General features: G+C 44.7%; 1 protein-coding gene across 3 annotated transcripts in view; it reads left to right on the forward strand.

The window, feature by feature from the left end:
• WDR59 (WD repeat domain 59) overlaps positions 1 to 20,556 on the forward strand; it is a 49,354-nt gene that overhangs the window by 3,211 nt on the left and 25,587 nt on the right. For all 3 annotated transcript variants that reach the window (XM_053987014.1, XM_053987015.1, XM_053987017.1), the window contains exons 2-12: positions 1,397 to 1,446; positions 2,934 to 3,069; positions 6,177 to 6,262; positions 7,153 to 7,233; positions 9,276 to 9,313; positions 11,269 to 11,357; positions 11,796 to 11,912; positions 12,878 to 12,955; positions 13,684 to 13,840; positions 15,532 to 15,611; positions 17,761 to 17,893. In XM_053987014.1, the coding sequence (XP_053842989.1) occupies positions 1,397 to 1,446; positions 2,934 to 3,069; positions 6,177 to 6,262; positions 7,153 to 7,233; positions 9,276 to 9,313; positions 11,269 to 11,357; positions 11,796 to 11,912; positions 12,878 to 12,955; positions 13,684 to 13,840; positions 15,532 to 15,611; positions 17,761 to 17,893 (1,045 nt within the window). The remainder of the gene's footprint in view (positions 1 to 1,396; positions 1,447 to 2,933; positions 3,070 to 6,176; positions 6,263 to 7,152; positions 7,234 to 9,275; positions 9,314 to 11,268; positions 11,358 to 11,795; positions 11,913 to 12,877; positions 12,956 to 13,683; positions 13,841 to 15,531; positions 15,612 to 17,760; positions 17,894 to 20,556) is intronic.

Here is a 20,556-nt window from a genome sequence, read left to right on the forward strand (position 1 = left end):
AGTGATCTTCATTTTAATTTCTCAGAAGAAAAATGTGTACCATCTGGGAAAAGTTCTTTCTTCTGTTGATTTGTTTTGTTTGGTTAGTTGTTTTTTGGTTTTTTATATAGATTCAGTAACCTACTTTTTGCAGGTTTTGTTCTGTGTTTTGCAAGTTGCTGTGGAGTCTAGAAAGCTGGAATTGTTTATTTATAATTTAGAGATCTTAAAACTAGCTGTTTATTTACAGCATTGGACTAGGGAAACCTTGCCAGAAGATTGGATTTGCTGCCTAGGAAAAAGTAATGAAATGGAGTTGTTCCTGGAACAGTAAAAGTGGAGAAATGGGGTTTGGTTTACCATGAGCTCCTGCAGAAACTCTGCAGGCAGCAGTAGCTGTTTGCCATATGGTCTCTAGAGAAGAATGGTGATGCTGTTTTTCCCTCACTTGGGGTATTTGCAAGGAAGGCATTGGCCCTGGCTGAAAAAGCTCAGAATTTGTGATGGATCTGTCAGGTCTGACTGAAATGGAGTGGTATTTCTGTGTTGTCTGTCAGGTTTTTGTGATGCTTGTAAGTAGTAACTGTGGGACATCCTGAAGTCTTGTAACATCCATGCTGAGAGCACTTAAAATCCTGAACAGCAGCAGAAGATACATCCTGAGCCTTCAGAGAGGTGGCTTTGAAGATGACAGCAGTTAGTGTGAAGAATGTGGGGCATATTCTGATTTTTGTACTGTGAATGCTCAAAACTCTATTGAAGTCATATCTGTGTTTATGGGCTGAACTGTTCGGCTTTCCAAGTAAAATCTTCCTCTATTCTCTTGGCATTTAAACAAGATGATCAGCCAGTTCATTCTGCACAGAAGGAGGGGGAGACAATATCCAAACAGTCCTTTTTAAATTTTTTTTTTTCCCTAATGGCCTTTAAGTTACCTCATAGCCTTCTTTACAAGCAATGCCAAGTAAATTCTGATGCCTCTTGGCCATCTCTCATTTTTAATTTTTGGAAACCAGCCATACACAAATGGTTGCACTTCTATCTCCCAGTATATATATAATGAAATCTGTCCCTGCAATGAAAGAGACTGAGAAAGTTCCTGAGCAGGAGCAGAGGCTGATTAATACAGATTATTAGAGATTGCTGATTGAAAGGCTGCAGCTATGATTGCCATGGCAGGGAGAAGGGAGTCTTAGTGCTCATAATGTTGTCTGCCAGGTTTTGTTTTCAGTTTATGCTAACAGAGATGTTTCTGTGTGCTGTCCTGCATCCCAGAATCAACCACCACACCCGTTGCCCCTCTGTGCTGCTTTAAGGGGATGTTACTTTCCTGAACTCCTCCCTAGAGCCATATGTTTGAGTGAGCAGCTGATCTGACAGGTATTATTTAATTTTGTTCTGTGTTTCTCTTTAACAGGCGACTGCAATGTCAGTGGATTGCCTGGGACAGCGCGCTGTGCTCTCAGGGTGAGTGTGACAGTCCCCGTTGGAAGTGTGACAGTCATTTCCACAAGCCAGACCAGAAACCTTCAGGCTGACCTCAGCTGGAGGGTTGATGGATTGTTTCAGAAAGGTGCAGCTGAATTCTGTTCAAGGCTTAATGAAACTGATTCTGGGTCATGTTCCCAATGGGATACAGATTGGAGAGACAGCAACAAGAGCATGATAAAATACTGGTGTGGCTTTCCTGGCAAATTCCTTCCCAAATCCCCATATGGGAGATGGAGCATCATGAAGTACTATTTGGATTGTCTTGAAATACAGATTAGATTATTTCCTAACAAAATTTGTCTCAAATATTCCCATGGGGCTCTCTGACCTGCTTCTCTGCTGCTTCAGTGTGGGATGATACTTACAAACACAGTAGGTGCCACGGACTTCCAAGTTGCCCAAGTTTCTGGGAGAGCTTGGTCTTACGTATCCACCTCCAGAGCAAGTCTTCAACCAGCTTAGCAGTGCCTTTCCAGCTTGTGCTTTTCAGTACTAACAGCTATTCCTGTCCCCCTGTCAGTGACACAATTGACACACCAATTTTAGGGTGTTCATTTCAGAATCTTGTGAGTATAGCTGATCTTTGGTCAGCCTTCAAGGAACCGAATCCTTTGGTACAGGTCGAAGCGGTGCTCGCTTCCATGCAAACCCTTAGTCTGGCAGTGCTGTACAGGAATAACAGGTGGAATGGCCAGTGCTCAGAGCAGCTGTATGGTCACTTTGCAGCTGAGAGGTGATCCTCATGTGGGTAATTATGTAAGATTCATTATGTTTTGATGCTGGTCCTCCATAGGGTTCAGCTGGCTCACAATTTGCCATCACGCAGAATTATTTCTGCTGCAAATAGAGTTAGCTCAGGTAAGTAATGGAACCAAATCCATGCAGGACTGTGTCCACCCACGTTAACAAGCTGCTGCAGCTGAGCATAAGCTCTTTGCAGGTGTTTTTGTACTGTTGGTGGAACCAAGTCCTCAGACTGGTGTGGAAAGAAGCACCCACGTAGAATCATCTTTGTCAAGGCTCATTAACTCTTGCTCAGAGCAACCTATCCAGGCTGAAGCTGTTGCATTTCACTCCCAGGCATGTGCCACTTAGGCTCTGCTGCTGCAGCGTTAGGCCTGCAAAGCCTATTTGAATGTGTTTGAACCATTTTCCAGCACTTCCTTTGGTATGCAAGTTATCTGGGTTTTTCTGTGGTGTAAGTTATCTATAACATTTGCAGATCCTGTTTACTTTCAAGTGTGTCTTGTCTTTGTTGGGGGGTTGTGGGGTTTTTTTTAAGTAAAGCTTGAAGTATGTAGTGAAATGTAGGATTTTCAGGAATAGTGTTTTCACTTGTCTCATGAAATGCTTCCCTTTTGGTTCTTGTGCCTCTAGACACAAGGCTGTGAGCTCCATGTGAGCTTGGGGTTTTGAGATCAGTCCTGTGAGACTCAGCCCCTTTTGTGTCTTGTGTCTTGCAGCCGCCGTTTCCTCTACATCGTCAACCTGGATGCACCAAACGAGGGTCACCGGAAGATCTCCCGGCAGAGCAAGTGGGACATTGGGGCGGTGCAGTGGAACCCCCACGACAGCTACGCCTACTACTTCGCAGCTTCGGTAAGTTCACTCGTTTAAAAGCTGTAACTCATCGTCTTCCCTGGTCTTTCTTTCATGGGTGAGCCTCTGCAGAGCTGGAAGGCTGTGTGGAGCTGGCACAGACTTGCTTCTGCAAGTCACATTGCAAGATCAAGGCCTAACTCTGATTTACTGCCAGCAAGGTGTTCTGCTGGATGGCTCTCACTTATTGGCCAGTCAGGGTTGAATCTAGTTTTGCTTGCTTGTCATTTACAAAACACTTTGCCAAATAAATCAAGCATCCACGTGGTTCTTTTCTGGAGGGAACTGCTCTCTTTCTGATTTCTAGTTTGAGATTTGTGCACTTCTTGAATTTCTTGCTCTGTGCTGTTTTGTTTTCACCTCCCTACCTTGCTGCTCGGCTGTGGTGCACCAGGCAGTCTGTAAATAGCACAGGTCAATACTGGCTTGTAGCTTGGGGTTTGCAGCTGGGTGTGGACTGTATCAGTGAGGAGTTCCATGAGGCAGTGGGTTGGGCTGAAGAAGCAGTAATGGCTGTGTGAGACCGAGTGCAGTTTTCAGCTCTGCTCTGTACTTGGTCTGTCATGCTCTGCAGCTTGTTCACCCAGGGCCTGAGCTCTGCTATCACCCACAGCACTGTGGCAACTGGCACCAGCCAGGTGCAGACTGTTTCCAGAGTGAGCTGCCTTTTCTGCTGTGTTGTCTGCTTGTATAGCCTGAGAGTCCTGGAATAGCTAGGGATGGAGAAATCTCTCCATCTGTTCTTTTGAGAAAACACCTAGTTGAAGGTGATTTCTTAGGATTTTTGTTCCTTTTGCTTCCTGGATTTGCTATGTTTTTAATTAAAGGCAGTTTTAAAAGTGGACTGGTGCTGTCAGCTGGGAGCATTCCCCAGCCTCTTTCCAGCTCTGGCACGACTGATGTCTTAAGGGTGCCTTCAGCAGCAGTCTGCTTCTGAGCAGAGAGTTAGTAAAACTGGCAAAAAGTTGTCCTTCAGTGCCACTTCTGGGTAGGGTCTGTAGAAACCAAAACCAAGTAAGGAAATGCACAGAGCAGGCCACAAGTGGAGCAGGAAAGCCTCCTTTCAAACACACTCTGAAGACAATATCCAGTGATGAGTTCATGCTGATCTGAGCAGGACCCTGCTGCAAAGGGGAGCTGTGCCCATCTCGCCCATCTGAGCACTCCTGCTTCTTGCTGCTCTGAGTGGATACAGGAACCCATCTTGTTCCAGACTGAAACCCGGTGTAGCTGGCATCAAACCTTGCTGCTTCTATTTATAAATGAAGATACAATGATGCTCTGGGGATCTGAACATAGTTACTGACACACACTGGTTGAGGAATCCCTAAGATGAGATCAGGCAGCTTTTTCAGTTTGGGTCAGAAATACCACCTTTCAAGCCATTTCACTGTTTTGTAAACAGCCCAAGGGTCTTATCCTTCTGCATCCCTGTGGAAAGAAAAGGGATGTAAAAGGCTGCCATCCTGTTTGCCAGCAGCATCATCTGTTAATTGGAAGTGGTACAGGCAGAGAGGAATCTGTCCTTGCGTTTAGCTTCTTTCCAGAAGAGCTGGAGCAAGTTCTTTTGCTGTGCTTGCCTGTATCTGCCCTCTGGCTCAAGCATGTTTTTGGGGACTCCTAAGCATTGTTTCAGAAATGGTGTTGTTTTCAATCCTAGATCCTTGTTTTTTCTTTTGTGTGGCCACAGATTCTTGAACAAGAGGGTGATGAAATTGTTGGAAGTGAATACTGATACTTAATGAAAATCACAGTTTTTTAGAAAATGCTCCTGTTGGGAGGAGCAATCTCTCTGGTGATCATTATTTTGTGTCTTGTCTCTGGAGTCCTGGGTAAATCCCATTGGGTAATTTCACTCTACCCCTTAAATACTTCTGTCAATGGGAAACATGCAAAGAGTTTTTACTTGCCCTAAGCTCTTGTGCAGCCCTGCTGTGAGCAATTAGAGAAATGTCATATATCATTGCTGAGCTGGGATGAGACCTTTCATTTCAAAGAAAGCTCTAATATTTTATCTATCTGCAAGTTGAAATTCACATGAAGCAGCTTTGGGATAGGAAGAAAATCCACCACCACAAAAAAAAAAAAAAAAAAAACTGCCACAAAAATTGTAATGTAACAGTTGGACTCAGTGCTTTTAGAGGTCTTTTCCAACCTCAACAACTGTGTGTTTCTATGAAGTCTCTTATCTTTTTCCTCATCTACCTAAAAGTCTGAAAACAAGGGGCTAATGAAAATAACATTTTAAGGTCATGTTCTTTCAGGTTTTGCAATATCTGCATGAATTTCCAGTCATGATCCACTGTGCTTGGCACTCTGCATGCACCCACAAAAGCAATTCCAGCCCCAGAAAGATTAGACTTGGCCTGGCCTGAAGTGAACCTTGATTGAGACAGAACATGAATTTACAGCACAATAACTAGTTTCAAGTAACTTTGCATGTGGCTGCATTTGGGCAATGATTTATTCCTGGAATGAGTGAAGGAACCCTGAGTAATGTTGTCATTGATACTGGTTTGCCATTGTTTTCTACAGCTAGTGATAAACACTTAAAGCTTTTCTCCTGGGCTGGCAAGGACTGGGGGAATACCCTTGAGGAGGTGTCCTTGAAGCCATTAGACTGTATTGTTTGTGTTTGGCAATGGCCCTGATTATCCCAGAAGGGAACTGAGAGAGAGCTGAGGACGACCAGTGGTAATCCATCATCCCCCTCACCAAAACCTCCACTTGTGAGTCTAACAGACTGGCAGGGTATTCCTGCAGAGAGAATTTGTCTGCCTGTTGCCTGCAGTTACAGCATGTTGTTAGGAAATAAAGACCCTGAGAACATAATTTCATTGAAAGATTTTGCAATGTGGGATTTTTTTGTCCCTTTCTAGTTTATCTCAAGTTTTAAGTGGGTGTAATTAAAGTGTAAGCTTTTGAAAGTCCTTGCAGCCTGTATTTCATCTTTGCTCTCCTGCTTTGGGCAAGGACTTAGCTAATCACAGCATGACTCATTGTTAACTGAGGCTGTTCAAAGTGAAGGGAACCTGGTCCTAACACACAGATCTGTATCCTGCCTTGTTGGCCTGAGACTGTCTCTCCTTTCTTCCATCTAATTGCAGAGCAATCAGCGCGTTGACCTGTATAAGTGGAAGGAAGGTAATGGGGAAGTTTGCACATCTCTGCAAGGACACACACGTGTGATCAGGTGAAGAACAAACAATGCTGTGGTCTGCTGAGTAGAAAATAATGCATTGTTTCATAGAAGCTGAATGTTTTGGTCCTAGCCCCACTCAGGCTCTGCTCTGAGTCTGTTTTTACTCACTTCTCTGGACTGGACTGCCTTCCCATTTGGTGATGATGTCGTGTGTGAAGTGGGTCACCCTCTCGTGGCTCCCCCAATTTATCAACTTAGCCCTTGATGTCTCGAATGTCATTGCCTTAGACTGCTGTCCTTGTAAAGCCATCATCTGGGAAACAGCATGTTTATTAAATTGAATCCCAGATGTGTTTCTGTGTGATAGCAGCTTAATTAAGGCAGGTAATCCCAAAGACCGAGTTTAGAGAATGTTACAGTGGTGCAGGGGAGATTTTTGCCTCTTGTTTTAAGGTCGCATTTCAATGCTGGGTTGGAAATGCAGTTGAGGGACTGCTTTTACTCAAGCTCCTGACTGTGGGAAGTATTTGCAGCCCTTGAAACGACAGTTGTTTGGGCTGACTGGAGGCTGTTTATGTCCCAGATGCACTTGGTGTTCCCAACAGGGAGGCATCCCAGAGTGAGGGGTTGATGCCAAGGATATGTGGTTACTGAAAACTCTTTGAGACAGTGTCCCTTTGCCTGGAGGGGAAAGAGCACAAACACAGTAGCTGTAAAGTTCAGGACTAGGAGGATGCTTCACTGGAATTTACTTAGAAGCATTTCATTGCTTCTTGGAATTTACTTAGAGAAATTATTAAGATCTTGCTTTTTACTTTAAAAGTTTCAGTAGATGTCATGGAGTTGCTGTGAATTTGTTGGAGAATGTACTGGCAGCTTGTGAAAAGTTGATGCAACATCTGTGTGCTTTTCTTTACTCATCTATGATTTTGCATTTGCAGTGACCTGGACTGGGCAGTGTTTGAGCCAGACCTACTGGTCACCAGTTCTGTGGACACATACATCTATATCTGGGACATCAAGTAAGAATCAGTATGTTTCTGCATTTTAGGGAAATCACTAGGGCTCTTTTCTGTAATTATCAGCTTGCAGGGCAAAGCCTGCCCTGATGGCTGCTGCTCTTTAGCTGTGCTTCCAGGGCCTTCAGCTATTTCCCATTGTCTCCAAGATGACTTCTGCTCCCCTATTTTCAGGCTAGTTCCAAGTCAGTGATGGGTAGTAGAGTGGTACAGTTAAGATTTAACTGTCTGGCTTCACTCCCTGCCCACTTCAGATATTTCACTGGGGGCTTTTCCTGGAGCCCAAGGTTGCTCCTCAACCTGCTGTGGTTAATGAGCACCATTTCATGATCCTATAGCCATTTTCTACTAAATTTGTTTATTGTTGCTGGTTCTCTCTCAGCGGTGGGAAGACTGACAATGGTATTCAGGAAGGTTTTCCTGTTTGTACTTTTCCTTGCTTCCTGGTGTTGCTTTCTGCTATGAGTATTTTCAGGGTAGCAGATATTTCCAACTATACGTCCAAATTTAAGCTGCAGATTTTACACCTGAGAAGCAAGGAGCTGGTACTGGGACTGCTGGGTTCTCTTGCTAGCTGTACAGCTCTTTATGACCCCCCAGCAAATCACATTGTTCCTCTCTGCCTCCCTTGCTCAGTTATAATAGGAGGATAATTATATAACCCCACTGCACCAGGCTACCCGGAGGCTTGCTTAGTTCCTATGAACAAGCACTTAGATCCTTGCTTAAATGGTGCTTGAGAATGACAATGTATTATTAATGTGTAATTAAAAGACATAGAGATACAATAACTGCCGGTTGTTTTCCTGTGATACTATCTTAATGCCAAGAAGAAAAAATAGAGATGTCTGAAGGTTGTTATCAGAACTCCTCCTTTAACTCTATTGTGCCCTTCCATTGTTTTGTGTCTGCCTGTATCACTTGCCCAGAACTGCTTCCTTAGGCAGTCTCTGAAAGCCTCTACATCCCATTTGTGCTGGGAAAGGCTCTGAGCTTGCTGTGGCACTGAGGTGCTGGTGCTGCTGGCCTCCAGCAAATTAACATCCTGCTGAAGTGACTGTCTCTAATGATACCCTAAGGAGGTAGCCCTGCAGTAAGGGCAGCTGGAAATTCCCCACTTAATTTTTCATACAATATAACTTTTTGATTAGGCAGAAATTCTTGGAGGGAGAGGTGCAGTCCATTCCAGAAAATGTTCTGCTTTTCAGCAAACAGAAAAAGCTGAAGAGGATATTCCTTATTTTCACTGTCACTTTTCATGAAAGAGCAGGTGAAATCCTGAGGAGCAAGGAAGTAAATTATTGCCTTGATCTATGCCCTGGCTGCTAGGAGATGTCATGGTGCCACACTGGTTTCTGCCGCTGCAGAATTTGGTTTGTAGACAGACAGAATTTAGTCTGCACACAGCTGGGCTGATTTTCTACTAATTTTGTTATTATATGCTAGACATGAAGTTTTTGCTGTGTAGTAACTAATCCATCTGCTTTGAATCAGGATCTGCAAAGGCTTCACAAATACATCCAAGTGGCTTTTGTTGAGTGCTTCCAGAGCTCTGTTTGTTCCTTTAATCCTCCTTGGAAAGGTTGTTTTGGTGCTTCCCACAGCAACAATTTGTGAGCGCTGTTTCCTTGCTTACCCAGTTGCAATATGCCACACTTTGTGTATGTTTCTCCTCCCTCTAGTCCAGTCCAGCTCTATCCTCTGTCCTAAACTTCTTGCTGCGTGTGCTGACAAGACAGGATTGTAGAATGGATTGGGTTAGAATGGACCTTAAAAATCTAGTTCCATCCCTCTGCCAAGTGCAGGTACACCTTCCGGTAGACCAGGTTGCTCCAAGACCCATCCAGCCCGGCCTTGAATACTTCCAGGACGGTTGTTGTCCTCCAGTTGCTCACCCTTATTGCATTTAATGCTGGTGTATTTTGGTGAGCAGAAGGTACTTTAGGTCCCAAGGCAGCAATAACGTTAGTGCTGGAATAGCAGGGAGCTCGCTGGGAAGGCTGGACTATGCTGTGTGTACTTACAGTGGCCACATTGTATTTCAGAGACACCAGGAAGCCCACGGTCTCACTCTCTGCAGTTGGTAAGTCTGATGTGTGTGATGTAGGCATTAAACAGCATTATTGTTGCATGCCCCTACCATTATTCCTCCCTCCCTTCATGCTCCAAGGCCAGGCCTGGCAAAGTGCAGGAGTGCCACCATGTGTGATTGTCCCATGGAGTGTCACCATGTTGTGATTCTGTAGGAGCAGCCTGAGAGGCTCCAGTTCACTCCTGTTAGAGAAGCAGAATTCAGAAGAAATGTGGAGCCCCTTGAGGTTCCCAGTCATGGAGGGCAGTTATGGTACTTGGAATTGCTGCCCTGACATTAGTGAATGGCCACATGAAGCTTCCTCCCTGCTTAACCACCTTGCTGCACTGCTTGTCCTGGGTTGCCTGTCTGTAATTTTCTCACGTCCTGTTATGTTTGATTGAATCAGATGAGGAACTAAACCATACCCCAAGCAGCTCTCTGTGCCAGCCTGTCCCCTCACTCACTCAGGGTTGGATATAGTAGCTGGCTGTATCTGCTTCCCTGGGGCACCTGCAACATGCAGGGAGCGCACAAGGTGCTGTCTTTGGGCTGTGCGTTCTCTGGAAAGGCTCTTGTCCTGGCTGCTGGCAAGGTGTGTGTCCAGCCCCTGCAATACCACCAGCTGGCAGGTGCTGTGTGTCTGTCCTCACTGGCTGGAGCTGGGACTGGGCATGGATGATGAGCAAAACGTCCTTTCCCTGAGTTACTGTCCCCAGTACTGGAGCAATCCTCACAATGTGTAGCTCTCATGCTCTGCTGCTTACATCTCCTTGAGCTACACATCTGCAGCAGCTCCCATTCTCCTCCCAGCCAGCAAACCTCTCTGTCACAGAAATGCAAAAAACCTTACTGAGTCAGAGAGAAGCAGTGGTCAGTTCTGGTGTCTGGGGTGAGGTTTCACGGCTGAGCCAGCCCAGCAGCCTGCTCCCCAGAAAGCTTCTTTGCTTCCTTCCTTCCTTCTGTGCCTGCTGCTGTTTAATGCTGGTCCAGACATTTGTGTACCCTTCAGTGAGTGGATCAAATCAATCAACTGGCAGTCTATTTGCAGCTTTTTATCCCCCAGAATAGCTTTTTGCCGGGTTGTCAGGATGAATCTGCACACCATGCAGCAGGAGGTGGGTAGTGGAGGTGGGGAATAGCAGCAGGCTGAGATCTGTTTAGCTTTCTCATGGATCTCACCTTTCTGATAGCTCAAAAGGTTTGAAAATACTGGCAGAATAAGGATGAACAGATGCATTATGCTTACAATACCTGAACAATCCACATTAACTGAAGCTGTGCTTTGTTTCTATTAGAAATAACCACCCATCATCTGATTTGACTGAGTCCCTCATGATACCACATATAAGTCATATCTGGACCATCATCCAGTTTCTTTACACTGTCATTGGTGTCTGACTTCTGTGGTATATTTTGACAGATAGACCTTCTGGTCCACCCAGTGAGTCCACCTCCAGCTGGCCACACCCAAGGTCACCTGCACTGCAGCCTTCTCCTACACCTGTATTTTAATCATAGATCAATAGCACTAGTTGCCTGTGTAGCAGCTAATAGTATGGGGGATGGCGAGGAGATGAAACAGGCCCTAAGCACCTAGAAGTAACTGGAATAAAAAGAGAGGGGATTTGGGAAGGAGGTGATGAACGTACATTTGTGGTCTGGAGGAAGTTCTTCCATCTGAGCTAATGGACATGAGTATTCTAATCAGGTACAGCCCCTGGCTAGAAGATGTGATAGAGATCTCTAGGCTTGCAACTGGAACACTTTGCTGTCCTGAGGATACAAGTGATACACTGAGGAACCAGGAGTTAATAATTTTCATGCCATCCTTCATGCTGGCTTCTGGGATGTCCTTTCTCTGAACTGCCTTTCCTGGGCTAAGAGGAGCTCTAGGCCCAGGCAGTGGGACTACTGTGCTATTTTCTCTTTATTTGCTTGTTTTGGCCTGCTCTGTTTTGCTGCAGCTGGAGCTTCCCAGGTGAAATGGAACAAGAAAAATGCCAACTGTTTAGCAACAAGCCACGATGGGGATGTCCGAATATGGGACAAAAGGGTAAGCTGAGGGATTTTTGAGCAGTCTGTACATATTCCTCTGGTGACAGATAAATACTGAGGAAATGTACTGCTTTATCCCAGATCTCTCTTGTGGGTCAGTTTAAACTAGAGAGAATTGGGAGTCCAAGAGCCTGAAGAGAGTATGTAGTTAACCTCCCTCTTCAGAGACTGTAGCCATTACCATTTTCCTTTTGATCTCATAGTACTTAACTGTTGAACTGAGTATAAAGTATGGTTAGGGCTGCACTTGGTGACTGGAATATGCCATACCTTCACAGGGTTTTTTCTTCAGCTACTTCTGCTGAGCTATTTGCCATTCCCCAGCAGGGGTGGTTGTTCTAACTGTCTTGCTCTGGTTAAAGTCTCTTTTTATGTCAAAGAACAAGACCAAATTTCAGGTGTCCTATGCTGAGAAGGACAGTGTCTCTCCTTGCAGAAACCCAGCACTGCAGTGGAGTATTTGGCAGCTCATCTCTCCAAAATCCATGGTCTGGACTGGCATCCTGACAATGAGTATACACTGGCCACTTCCAGCCAGGACAACTCTGTCAGGGTAAGTGTTGTTTCTGCAGTTCCTGCTAGGGAGTAGGAAAGATGGTGGGGCAGATCCCCTTCTGCTGCTGCTGAAGTTTTGGGAAGTGCTTTACCGTTGACAAGATCTGGATCTTTATTGTTTAGTTTCTGGCCACCTGGTGTGTTGAGCCAGGACTGCACTTTCAGAACAGGCAGAGATGTCATTGAAGAATGGATGCACATACATTTGCCACATATATGTGGAGATTAGGGCAGTATTGAAGCTGAAAACAACTGTCTCTGCCTGTTGCTTGCCAGAAAGGAACAGACCACACATGCCAGAAGTGCCTTTTTCCAGAAGTGCATGTTGCCAGCCTCAGGCTGATTATAGCAATTTGAGGGGAGACATACTTCAGCCCTTGGAGTTTCCAAACTCATGTTGAACAGGATTATCAATAAGAGACTGCCTGCAAGCACTGCTGTGCAGGGCCTCTTACTTGGGGGGAAATAGTGTTCTTTGTATGCCAGCCAAATGGAGTTCATTCACATTGAGCTTAGCTCTGAGGCAAATGCAATTGATGTGTATTCTAGCAAAGCAAAAGGTTAGATTCTTCATTAGAAAATTAGCAGTAACAGCAGGGTAGGCTTGCCTCCAGCCTGGACTGGCACGTTGGCTGGCAGCCTGCAGAGTACCTTGTAGCTCTGAAAGCCCAAGCAGGCTGCCTGTCTCCCTGCTCTAATTACTCAAGCTATGATCACTGTGAATATGACCCCAAGTCACTCATTTTCTAAGGGATGCTGCCAGATGCTGATAGCTTAGTATTTGTCCTTTGGGGCCGTCTCTGCTGTTAATGAATGGGATTACTAATGATGCTGTGGGCACCCTGGCATGCTGTTTGGTCTGTTCTATCTGCAAGCCACATGGAAAACTACAGCCTGAAAGTATAGCCAGCTGACTCCTGCCTTTGCTTGCCTTTCTCTTGGTTTGTTTTTTTTTTTTTCAAGTTCTGGGATTACCGTCAGCCTCGGAAATACCTCAGTATCCTTCCCTGCCAGGTTCCCGTCTGGAAGGCAAGATACACGGTCAGTGAGAGACTCCCACCAGTTCCACTTGTGCTCTGAAAAGAATGCACAAAGAGACATTAAATAAACAACTGCCATAGGGTTTCTCACCAATTCTACTTGTGGACATTATTAAGTTGATTCTAAAAATCCTTCTTGGTGCCTATAAGGCGTAGAAAAGCAGCATCCACAATGGGGGCATTCAGGAGAAGGAGTGAGCAAGCACCCACCCAAGTGAAGCTAAGGCTCTTAATATCAGTCATAATCCCCAAAGATCTGAACATGGCCTGAAGCCAGTGCTGTGCCTTGAATCTTGATCCCCTTTCCCTGTCCAAACGGCGAGGGGTGTAGGGCTGTTTCCATGTTCCTCTGAGCACCGTGGAGCTGCTGGGACTGAGCAGTTTTTGCAGCTCCAGGCAGATTGCAGTAAGGATTCCCAGTGAAAAGTCAGTGGTGAAATCCCTCCAGCCTCACAGATGAAAAGGGAGGAAGCAGCAGAAAGAAGTTACTCATCTTAAGTGAGCTGCATTGAGTATCTCAGTGTACTACATCTTATTCCTTGAAACACAGTGTTTTTGCACAGCAATTGCCTTGCACCTTCCCAGGTTTTGGCTTGGTTCTGTTTTGTGCTGAGCTCATTTAAAACCTTTGCATTTGTGTTGGTGGGAATAGGGGAAAATGAGAGTATAATAATAGCAGCATAGGAACATAACTCTCCTTGGCTAACTGGAAGGGTGTTTCTCCCTAAGCCTTTCAGCAATGGACTGGTGACAGTGATGGTCCCCCAGCTCCGTCGGGAAAACAGTCTCCTCCTCTGGAATGTCTTTGACCTGAACACGCCTGTCCACACTTTCGTAGGACATGATGATGTGGTGCTGGAGTTTCAGTGGAGGAAGCAGAAAGAAGGTGAGTTCAGGGTTGAATGTGCTGTCTTCTCTACACTGTGGCTGTCAGCTAACCAGGGGTGTGGAGACCTGGCTCCTGATTGCAATGCTGTTGCTTTTTGACTCTTGCCTTTCCTTGAAGTAGCTCCTGCCCACCTTCCTGCCCCCCACTGCCTCCCTCAAACTACAGCTGTTCTGTACTGGTTTTATGACAGTGCTTACGGAAGCACTGCCTCGTTTCCATGCTAACAAAGCAAATCTACCAAATGCTGAGTGGGTCATTGGTGACTTTCATTGCTTCCACTCTCCTGGGAGTCTCTTTTTAAATGAATCTTTCAGAATAAATTGTGCAAATTATTAGATAGGTGCATGACTGCAGGCACTCTTTCCCTGCTCAGAGCTGCAGGCTAACCAGTTAACCCCTCTTATCATGGCCTGGATCAGCAGCCTCCAGCATATCCCAGACCACAGACCCAGCAAGCACACCTTATTTGTCTGCTGCAAGACAAGGGAGGAATAATGTGGGATAGGGAGTCTGCTGTTAAGAGTTCAGTCCTGACTAAATTTTCTAGTGTAAGCAGCTAAGAATAGGAGATTCCATACCAGGGGTTTCATAACCACACAGAGCACAGCTTTGTTTCCAGCACCTCAGCTGCCACTGACAGAATGTGCATGCCTGGCTTTGGTGTCACTTGTGCTACAGCTTTGCAGTGCCGTGTGAAAGTGCTGGTCCAGGCCTTTCCCACCAGCTGCTGGGGCCATTCAGTTAAGTCACCTCCTTCTCCATGACTTGATTTTCCTCTCTCAAAAAGAGGAGAGCAATGGAGAGCTGTGCTAGGATCTGGAGACACAGGCTAAGATAGTTTGTGAATGAACATTGAAGCAGGCTTGAGCTACAGTTGGTTGTCTTAGCTGCTTTAATAGCTGCTTTAGCTGCTTTAATAGATACATACTCAGGCTTGGACTTCTTGTTTGTCTCAAGCAACATCAATCAATCACACAAACATTCCAAGTCTGCTTCAGTGTGGAGACAACCAAGATAGCACAAATTTCCTTCCACAGAGTCTGTTGTGCTGTATTTAGACAGCCCCTGTGCCTCTGCAGAGGGGTGTAGGAAGCAGCTGTGCAGCAGCAAATTCTTAAGCATAGCAGCTGTTTGACAAGGGAAACTTAAAACTGTATCACAAGACCTAAACATGGACATAAATAGGTCTGTGTACCTCTCCCTGTTGATAGATAGTATGTGGTCAACTCTTTCAGAAGCAAGAAGAGGAAGGGCAGAACCACCTTCTCATTGCTTAGAAATGTTTTAAAACATCTAACTCTTGAAAAAGATTTGATGAACTGAAAGATATTTTCACTTTACAGTTATAGTTGAGAAACATTTATTTTTACTATACTATTTCTTCTATTTAAATAAGCATTGTTGTGGGTCTTGTTTATTCTGAAATTGTGTCACATTCTTTGTACTTGGTTCTTTTGGCTTGTACATCACAGCCTGTTTAGAGGTGTGGTAACTGTGGTGTGAGGAGACGCAAAGGCTAATGTACTTGGGTCAATTTGAAGCCGAAAAGGAAGTGCTGTGCCTTTCAGTTTAGTGCCTTATCCACTGGATGTGCCTGCTGGCTTGTTTGAATGTGTCTACACTGAACACAAGGCTGAGATAGTCTCTGTTTTCTGGTGGAGTCTCTTAATTTTTTCTGTCCTCTTTAGGCTCTAAAGATTACCAGCTGGTTACGTGGTCCCGGGATCAGACCCTGCGCATGTGGCGGATTGACTCTCAGTTGCAGAGGGTACGTGAACACTCTGGTTCTTGAACCGTAGACACTTTTCTTACAGGCTGGATTCACCTCCCCTTCCTTGCACTTCCAGTCACTCCTCTGGTATCATAGAGCTGCAGACACAGAAGCCAGCTGCTGCTTCACTTTCCTCTTCAGCTCCAGCCCAAAAACATCCCCAAGGAGACCTGTGATGGATCTTTTTGAGCCTGCTTCTCAAAAGTTTCAGTGGCTGTGCAAGGCTGCTTTGTTGTCTAACATTAAGTGCAGAAGTTTGTTTGGAGAAGGTGGAGGGCAGTTACTGCCTGGATTGCCTCTAAAATGGCATGTCCATGGCTGCCAGACTGTATTTCTTGGTGGTTTAGGTGACAGGTAAATATAGGAATTGTGCCCTCCCCTACCTCCCCTTGTGTCCATTGCCTCTAAGCCTGGGGTGCATGGCATGAGTATGTGGATCTGCAACAGTTAAAGATTCTGATGCAATTACTAGAACAGCTGTGCTGGCTCATACCAGAGGTTCATATGGCTACAGTGGGCCACATGGCCCTGTCACATCTTCAGCTGATGTCTTGGGAGGGGATAAGAAGGAGGCAGGCAAGAAGTGCCTTTTTCTCAAATGCCCTGTCAGCCTCCTGCTGTTTGCAACTTAGAGGCTCATTGAGCCTGGCATCTTTGTATTTGATAGAGCTTGATGAATGTCACTTCCATAGATTTGGTCTTTTTTTTTCTTGGACCTGTGTAAATTTTTGTCACCTTAAACATCAAACAACAAGGAGTTCATGGCTTTTCTGCATGTTATGTGGAAAACCAGCTCATTTGTTTATTTTGCCACCTAATTTCATTCCATTGAAGATGAAAGGAGCCATATTCTCTGTGGTACTGATGATTCTGTAGGCCTCCATCATATCCTTCTCAGCCGCATCCTTTTTCAAGTCAAAAGGTCTTGATTTAATCCATCCTTTGTACTAGAACTTTGATTGTCCTTTTGCCTTTCACGACCCTTTTTCAGTTCTAGTATATACCTTTGGGGATGGGGATCTGAGCTTTGTTCTTTCCAAAGAATTCTCAGTACTCAGTTTAGTTTGTAAATTGTTTGGCCTAATTCCATGAAATCATCAGCTTAGTCTTGCTTCTACATCTTATTCCCTCAGCTTCAACTTTCAGCTTGAAATTTTTCCTGATGTGTGTTGCTTTATATTTATCTGAGCCAAAGTTCATCTTTCATTTTTATGCAGTTGCTCTTGTAAGGTCCTTCTGTGATTGTTTGCCGTCAGCCACACTTGTTGTTACTGCCCTGAAAAACTTGGTAGCATCAGCAAACCTGGTCATGTCACTATTCACCTCCTATTCCAGGTTTTTAATGAATATGTTGAGAAGCATGTGTCCCAGCACAGATCCTGCAGGAGTCCTGCAGGTCTGTAACAAACTTTCTCTATAAAAAATGACCCTTTACTCCTACCTGATATATTTGTGAACATTTGATTTCTTTCCTGTCTTTAAATCAATTGTTCATTCATGTTAGAGCCTTTATTTTTCCTCTACTGGCTCCCACTCTTTGTCCTCATCTTTGTCTGGATCAAACTACACACATGATGGCATGTTGCTGGTGACCAATGCTGTAACTTGCTACATCACACTGTTATCCTTTCTTTTCCCTTCATCTTCCCAGTTTTCTTGTGCTGAACTTCAAATCCAGGGTTTTATAGTCTCATTTTGATAGAGGACCTAGAATAGGACCCTATGTATATACCTGGGTCTCTAGATCCTACTGGAGTGTAAATATCAAATGCAGAAAGTGTGCTACTATTGAATTTGATCTAAAAAAATTAAACATGTTTTAACAAATTCAAGGACTTGAAGTAATATCAGTTTTAGTTTTGACTAAAGGTAAACCTCTATTTCTTAGACTGGCCCTGTCAATTAAGTGGCTTTTGAAGTGAGTGGGAGATTTGGCCAGGCTGTCTGAGGTGACAGAATTGAGGGTACTGGAAAATGAAAGATGACCTGTCTTTGTCACAGGAACAATGCAGTCTTAGTCATGACTGTTGTGTGGATAGACCCACCTTGCAAATCCATCTGTCTGGAGAAGTGAGTTGTTTAGTGGTGGCTCTTCCCACAACTTGGATTCTGTTGTGCAGCATGTGGGTGTGTTTGTTCTTTTCAGCTCTGTGCTAATGATATCCTGGATGGAGTTGAGGACCTCATTGATGGGATTTCTCATCTGCCAGAGCCAGACAAGACCCTTCACCCCCAGGACACGGAGCCCCAGCATAACTCTGGACATGGGGATGAGGAAGGTGAGAGAAGTGATGGTTTGTGGAACCTCAAACACCAGCATCTTTGGGTTGGGAAGAAGATATATCTTGGCATAAGAAAACATAGGCAAAGCACAACCCGCTGCTGCTTCAAAGGTTAATGGATTCCTCATCAGGGAGGAGGAAAAACACTAGGGGTTCCTCAGGATGGTCCTCCCAAGTTTTTTTGTCTTCTAACACAATGATTCTAGCTGTAAAATGAAGCTCTTCCTTGTAATGATTTTCATTTAAGTGCATGCTCTTTAGGTTGTAGATGTGGCTTGTTGCCAAAAGTAAGGCAATCAGAAAGTAAATTCTCTCTTTTAAGAAGTTAGATTAGTTTAAGCCAAGAGATGAACCTTCAGAAGAGGGAGTGTGTGAGTAAGGCACTCTGACACAAGCTGCTTACATCACACCTGGTACCTAAACATTTCTGCTGGGGTCACTGTGTAAACTGACCTAACAAGGAGGTGTTTGCTGGTGTCTTCACCAGAGGTAGATATGGAGACAGGTCATGAATTTTTGGTCATGTATTGATGGAAGGTGGCTGAAGGCTGACACAGCAGAGGGGGGAGGGATAGTATCTCTGGCTTCTGATATACTGAGGGTTGGATGGGAGACAATTGGACAGAAAGTATTTGTTTGTCCCTACAGAAAAGAAGGCATGCAAGGAAGGAACATGAAGGAGGCTTAGTGTGGTTAAGGCTCTGGCTAGGTTAAACATTCAGGGTTAGTGTTTGAACAGTGTAAGTACAAGGAGAAGAGGTTATAGCATTACATGGTGATATGCATGGAAAAAAGGTATCTAAAGGGATTTGTACAGCTACACGGAGGAAGAAGAATTGGGTGCACCAATGCCTTTATGTCAGTTTGGGTTTAAATTCACAGCTCCTTTCAGTGTTGCAGCTATGCCACAATGGATCCCCATGTGATGGGTTTATGGGGAAGCAATTTGATTCTCCCTTTGGCTTGCCAATAAACTGCAGAAAAGGGAAGAAAGTGGTCTTTGAATAAAGGAGCAGTTGTGAGGTCCCTTAGTGAAAGCGTCTCTTGCTCAGCAATTGCCAGTGAAGTTCCTCTCTGCCTTCTGTCATGTGTGGCAACAGAACAAGTTTCTGAAAGCCATCAGAACTTCTGTCAATGTCAGGGTTTTATAAGATGATAGAAAAAGCCCCAGATAACCTGTGCTCCCCATGAGCAGTACTTATTGGGCAGCACAACCTCTCTTGCTCCAGCTGGGAGCATTCTCATTCTGGCTGCCTGACCTCTCTTTTTTCTACAAGGGAGTTAACTCTTCCACTGTCCCTGATGATGCACATCCAAACATCCCATATAGTTTCTATGTGGGTCTGGTTTCCATGTGGTTTCTTCTTTGGTTCAGACTGTTACGGCTTTTCTCTTGGTCAAAGGGAATGAATATGCTTTTCTGTAGCAGGGTAGATTTTGCTGCAAATAACACAACTGCAGGATTAACGCACAAGCAAATCCCTAGGTAGGAATTTCAGTTCTTTCTAGCCAAAAAGCTATTGTGGACTGTTGATGTTTCACCCTGGGGGTGGCTACATTTCAGCTGCAGACAAAGCCTCCATGTTACATTAGTAAAGCACTTTGGGGGATCTTTTGAAGAGATCAGCGCTCTGCAGGTGAATGAGAGAGCCCCAGCTGTGCCTTCACTGCACAGCTCTTGCTGCTGCTTATAGAGGAGCTTTAGGAATCTGTACAAATGCGTGGCTTTGGAGGATTAAAAACTAATTGGAAGGGAATGGGAGGAGAAGACAAAGAGAGGGTACTGCCCATACTGGGAACCTCAGAGATGGCTTTTCAGTAAGCTATGTGGTGTCTTGAGCTAGAAATAATTATCTTCCCTGAGAGCCACTGATCTTCCTTTAATCTCCTTTTCAGCTCCCTTTTCTAGAATATATCTGTGTGCTGTAATAGAATTGCAAACAAGAATGATTGGCTAAGCATCCTACCTATCCAAATCCAGCAACCCATTGGGTAGTGGTAATACCAGATATTTGTCCCTGCACCAAAGTCAGTAACTTCTAGGTGAATACCTGTAAAAGGTCAACTTCTTGCATTTCTTTTCATTTTTTGTTTTTGCTGGGAATAGTCTGTGCAACGTGATATTGCAAGCGTGGGAATGACAGCTGAAAAATCAGGACTTCCTTTCTGTCCTTGGAACCATCATAATAAAATATATTTGGCCTTCTTAAGAAGTGGTGCCACAGCAAAACACCCTTATGGAGCTACACAGCACGAAGCAAGGCAAAAGCCAGGCACAACTACAGGCAGAGACCAATTCTTCTGAAACTCAGTGAAGTTTGTTATCTTAACCTTAATTCTTTGTGTCCTGCAGCACTTGCCTGGCTGTTTAAATGTGTTCTGGCCTTCAGGGGTTACTGTCCTCCTAAAAACTGCTGGAACTGGAGAGTTAGACACAGTATTTTGATGAGTCTTTAAAGGCTGTTAAAGCACTAGATTGCTTTGCAACATTAAGTGCAAATGGCTGCTGCAAATGAATTAAGTTTCTATTAGGACCAGAAATACTCCCTGTTCTCTCCCAAAGCATTGTTATGCTTTGGAAGCTTTCCCTGAAAGTCAGGAATTGTAGGGTGTTAGTCCCAGAGACCAGAGCTCCTCCTGGAGACTGTTAGGGCTGCAGT

The sequence above is a fragment of the Vidua macroura genome, chromosome 11 (genome assembly GCF_024509145.1).
Source record: "Vidua macroura isolate BioBank_ID:100142 chromosome 11, ASM2450914v1, whole genome shotgun sequence".
NCBI lineage: Eukaryota > Metazoa > Chordata > Aves > Passeriformes > Viduidae > Vidua > Vidua macroura.